The 3829-nt window shown below is 53.5% G+C and overlaps 1 protein-coding gene across 1 annotated transcript; it reads left to right on the forward strand.

Annotated features, from left to right (window-relative positions):
• The first annotated feature begins 562 nt into the window (after nucleotides 1-562).
• On the forward strand, nucleotides 563-3829 carry GUCA2B (guanylate cyclase activator 2B). Its single transcript, XM_024744790.1, has 3 exons — nucleotides 563-675; nucleotides 1837-2023; nucleotides 3709-3829. Exons 1-3 carry the CDS (start codon nucleotides 583-585, stop codon nucleotides 3768-3770), a joined length of 342 nt encoding a protein of 113 aa, XP_024600558.1. The 5' UTR covers nucleotides 563-582; the 3' UTR covers nucleotides 3771-3829.

The following is a 3829-nucleotide window of genomic DNA, read 5'->3' on the forward strand; positions in this document are numbered from 1 at the left end:
AATGGCAGGCAGAGGCAGGTTGAGGGCCTGGGCAGGGACTGATCAGGATGGTCCTTAAGTAGAACTGGGGAGAGGGGAGTGGGAGAGACATGGGTCTGAGGGCACGGAGAACTCTGAGGTCAGCCTTGTATCTGCCCACCTTGCCCTGGACCAACCTGTCCGTCTGCACCTTTTGACCTGAGAAAGAACCCTCGGCTGAGCTGGGTCGGATGCCTGAGGAGCTGCTCTGCTATCGACTAGCTCTGTCACCCGGGACAGGACACTTTACCTCTGGAGCCTCACTTTCCCTGTCTGTGAAATGGCCTCCCTCTCATCCCACTCACTCGCTGTCTTGGGCACAAGGCAGGGGCTTAACGCTGCGTCATGCTCGGGTGTGCTCTGGGCCTCCTTACCTCTATCATCCCCAACCCCTTTCCCGGGAATGGGCTCTGGGCTTGTCAGGATGCCAGCCAGCTGTTCAGCCCCACCCTGGCTGGCCAGTTAATGAGTGACCGGGGAGCTGGAACCTGGCCTATAAAGAGCTGTCAGCTGAGGAAGCAGGTGGGAGCCTGGTGGACGGTGGCGAGACACAGAGGGAACGAGATGGCTACCAGGGCACTGTCAGGGCTGCTGCTGTGTGGGGTTGCTGTGGTCTTCCTGGTACTGCTGCAGGGCGCACAGTCAGTCTACATCCAGGTTTGTCCTGAAGGTCCCCATGGTGAGGGGCTGGGATGGAGAGGGAATGCTGGGCAATTCGCTGAGGAGAGCTGAGGACCCAGGGCTCAGCCCAACATCCAATCACAGCCCAGGGACACAGCTGGTTGGGGGGAGCAGCTGGATGCCAATGGTGGCCATGATGGTGATGACAATAGCAATAAATTATGTTATTTATACGATACGATAATAAATTATCGTTCAGCATCGTTCTCCTCAAATGCCCCCTCAGTCAGAGTTCAGATGTGGAACAAGACGTGATCCCTGCCCTTGAAGAGCCCAGAGGGCAGGGAGACTTCTTTGATGCTCCCACAACTCTCTGTATTCACCCATGTATGGGGAGGAGGGCGGGGGGTCACCAGAAAAAGTTGCCCTGGCTGGTGACTCGAGCTGACATTGCAGGATGAGCAGGAGGTAGCCAGGTGCAGAGGTCACCGACTGCTCCAGACAGAGGGCACAGCGTATGCAAAGGCCCAGAGAGAAGACAGCAGGGAATCTGGGTCTCCTTCCAGGGCAGCTGTGAGACTGAGTCTTCTGGAAACAGGGCCTGCCTGTGGGTGTGGCAGGTTGCCCGCTGGGCTCCTGGGTGGCACATTCCTGACTCTGGGCGGGGCCTCCTTGGAAAGGAATAAGGGAATCCTGGGGAGCGGTGTCAGCTTCCCCCTGCAGCCTTGGCTTTGGAGCCCAGCTGGCTAGACTAGGCATTGCTATCATTTTGCCATGTCAGTTCAAGGGCAATCAGGCAGTTATCGAGGGTGCCCTGGGTACCAGGCACCAGAGAGCAGTGGAGTTTGATTACCTCCATTTGTCAGATGAGGCTCAGAGTGGGGAAGAGATGGTCAGCCAGTCGGGAAGAGCTGGGATTTGAAGCGAAGTCCCCTGGCCTTCAAAGCCCACACCTTGAACCAACGTGCTCCACGGCCCTGCTGGACCTCATCTCTCAGTTAGCCTGTGACACAGGGGTGTGAAGTGCCAGGCCCCACCTTCCACGCAGGCAGTCTTCCGAGTGTGACCTTGACGTTCCCACTCCGTGAGAACACGGAAGCTCTACGGGGCCCAGGGAACCCTGGTCTCCCGGCAGTGCCCCACCCCCTTCCTGCCCAGGTTTTGATGCCCTCCCGTCTCCTCTCTCTCTTCCTCCAGTACCAAGGCTTCCAGGTCCAGCTGGAATCGGTGAAGAAGCTGAGTGACCTGGAGGGGCAATGGATGCCCAGCCCTGGCCTGAAAACCCAGAGGTCCCAGCACTCCATGTGCCACTACCCGGCCCTGCCACTGGACCTCCAGCCCATCTGTGCCTCTGGGGAAGCGGACAGCATTTTCCAGGCCTTGAGTGAGTCCCCCACCCCTGGCAAGCCTCCTGCCCCTCGTTCTCTCTCCTCCCCACACCCTAGCTCCTCTACCTCGTGCGGTTTCTGTTAAACACCCAGTGGCTGAGAACAGGGAGATTCAAGAAACTCAAGCCCCTGGCCTCCCTGGTTGGGGCACTGAACGTCTTCAGTCCCTGGCAGCCTGGACGGGGTGATCAGCCTACCTCCAAGACTACACAGATTGGGGGGAAAGGGACACAGGAAACAGACCCATAAAAATGATTGCAATGCAGTGGGATGATGGGTGACGCACAGTGGGGACACGGGAGAGAGATGGCTCACGTCCACAGTGGCATAAGTGTTACTGAGTCCAACTGCACGACAGGCCAATAAATCAGAGACGAGGTGTTGAGGCATGGAATACAACTTTATTTGGAAAGCCAGCAGACCGAGATGATGGCAGACTAAGGTCTCCAGAAAACCATCTTATCGGGGTTTGGATGCCAGTTTCTTTTATAGAACAGAGAGGGGGAGGAGATGAGGAAGTAAAGTAAAAAGGCCATAAGTTTTGCAAATGTCCCTTGGAATGGCCAGCCTCTGGGAGGGGATGTGTTAATTTCTTCTTTCTTGCAGCCATCCACAGGCTGGACAGGGTCAGGATGCTTCCCTGAACAATAGCAGTTTGGTTTAACATTCAGGCGAAGGGGCAGGGTTCCCCAAGGCAGGCCATTATGTGTAGATGGTATCCTTTTAGTGAACAAAAGCAGCGGAAAGAAAAGGATAAAGTAAAAGAAACAATAGATCCAACATGTAGTCAGATTTGGCTCTTCCCTGTTACATAACGGGATCTGAAATGTTTCCAAGACGGGGTGACATCTAAGCTGAAATGTGAGGGATGAAACAGCTGGCCAGGAGAATGCAGCAACTGGCTAGTATTTTTTCTTTCTTTCTTTTGATTTTATTGGAGTATCATCGATTTACAATATTGTGTTAGTTTCAGGTGTACAGCCAAGTGATTCAGTTATACATACACATCTATTCATTCTTTTTTAGATTCTTTTCTCATATAGGTCACCACAGAATATTGAGTAGAGTTCCCTGTGCTATACAGTAGGTCCTTGTTGGTTATCTATCTTATATATAGTAGTGTGTGTATGTTCATCCCAAGCTCCTGATTTATCCCCCACCCCTCCATCCTTCCCATTTGGTAACCGCAAGTTTGTTTTCGACATCCGTTAAGTCTGTTTCTGTTTCGTGAATAAGTTTATTTGTAACTTTTAAAACTTAGATTCCACATGAGTGATAGCATAGGATATTTGTCTTTCTCTGACTTACTTCACTTAGTATGATAATCTGTAGTAGCTAGTATTTATTGAGCACCTACTAAGTGCCAGGCCCTGGGTCAATCTCTTTGCCTGCAAGCTCTCCTCACAACCCCTCTGTCAGGCTGACACAGTCGAGCAGGCAGGAAAACTCAGGCACAGAGTTTAAGTGACTTGCCCAGGCACTGCTAGGAGGACAGAACCTGGGACTTGAGCCCAAGCTGCTCACGCTTCTTCTAAACTTTCTTGCTCTTAATCTATGAGAAGGATGCCAGGCCCCTGCCTCAAACCCTCTCGGAAGCAGGCCTTCTCTGGCTGCCTGGTCAGTGGCTCCTTGGAGATGTTTCAGGTTCAGGTTCAGCTGACCAGTTTTCTCCTCTGCCCAGGGACCATCGCTGCTGATGACTGCGAGCTGTGCGTGAATGTTGCCTGTACTGGCTGCAGCTAAGATGGCCTGGGTGCCCTGAGCCCACCCTGGACACCATGCCCCCCCCCCACAGCCCACTG

The sequence above is a fragment of the Neophocaena asiaeorientalis genome, unplaced genomic scaffold, assembly GCF_003031525.2.
Source record: "Neophocaena asiaeorientalis asiaeorientalis breed wild unplaced genomic scaffold, Neophocaena_asiaeorientalis_V1.1 scaffold478, whole genome shotgun sequence".
Classification (NCBI taxonomy): Eukaryota; Metazoa; Chordata; class Mammalia; order Artiodactyla; family Phocoenidae; genus Neophocaena; species Neophocaena asiaeorientalis.

Coding starts and splice junctions, on each gene's coding strand:
- GUCA2B (XM_024744790.1), top strand. CDS start 583: ATGGCTACCAGGGCACTGTCAGGGCTGCTGCTGTGTGGGGTTGCTGTG. Junction 676..1,836: donor CACAGTCAGTCTACATCCAG/GTTTGTCCTGAA, acceptor CTCTTCCTCCAG/TACCAAGGCTTCCAGGTCCA. Junction 2,024..3,708: donor CAGCATTTTCCAGGCCTTGA/GTGAGTCCCCCA, acceptor TCCTCTGCCCAG/GGACCATCGCTGCTGATGAC.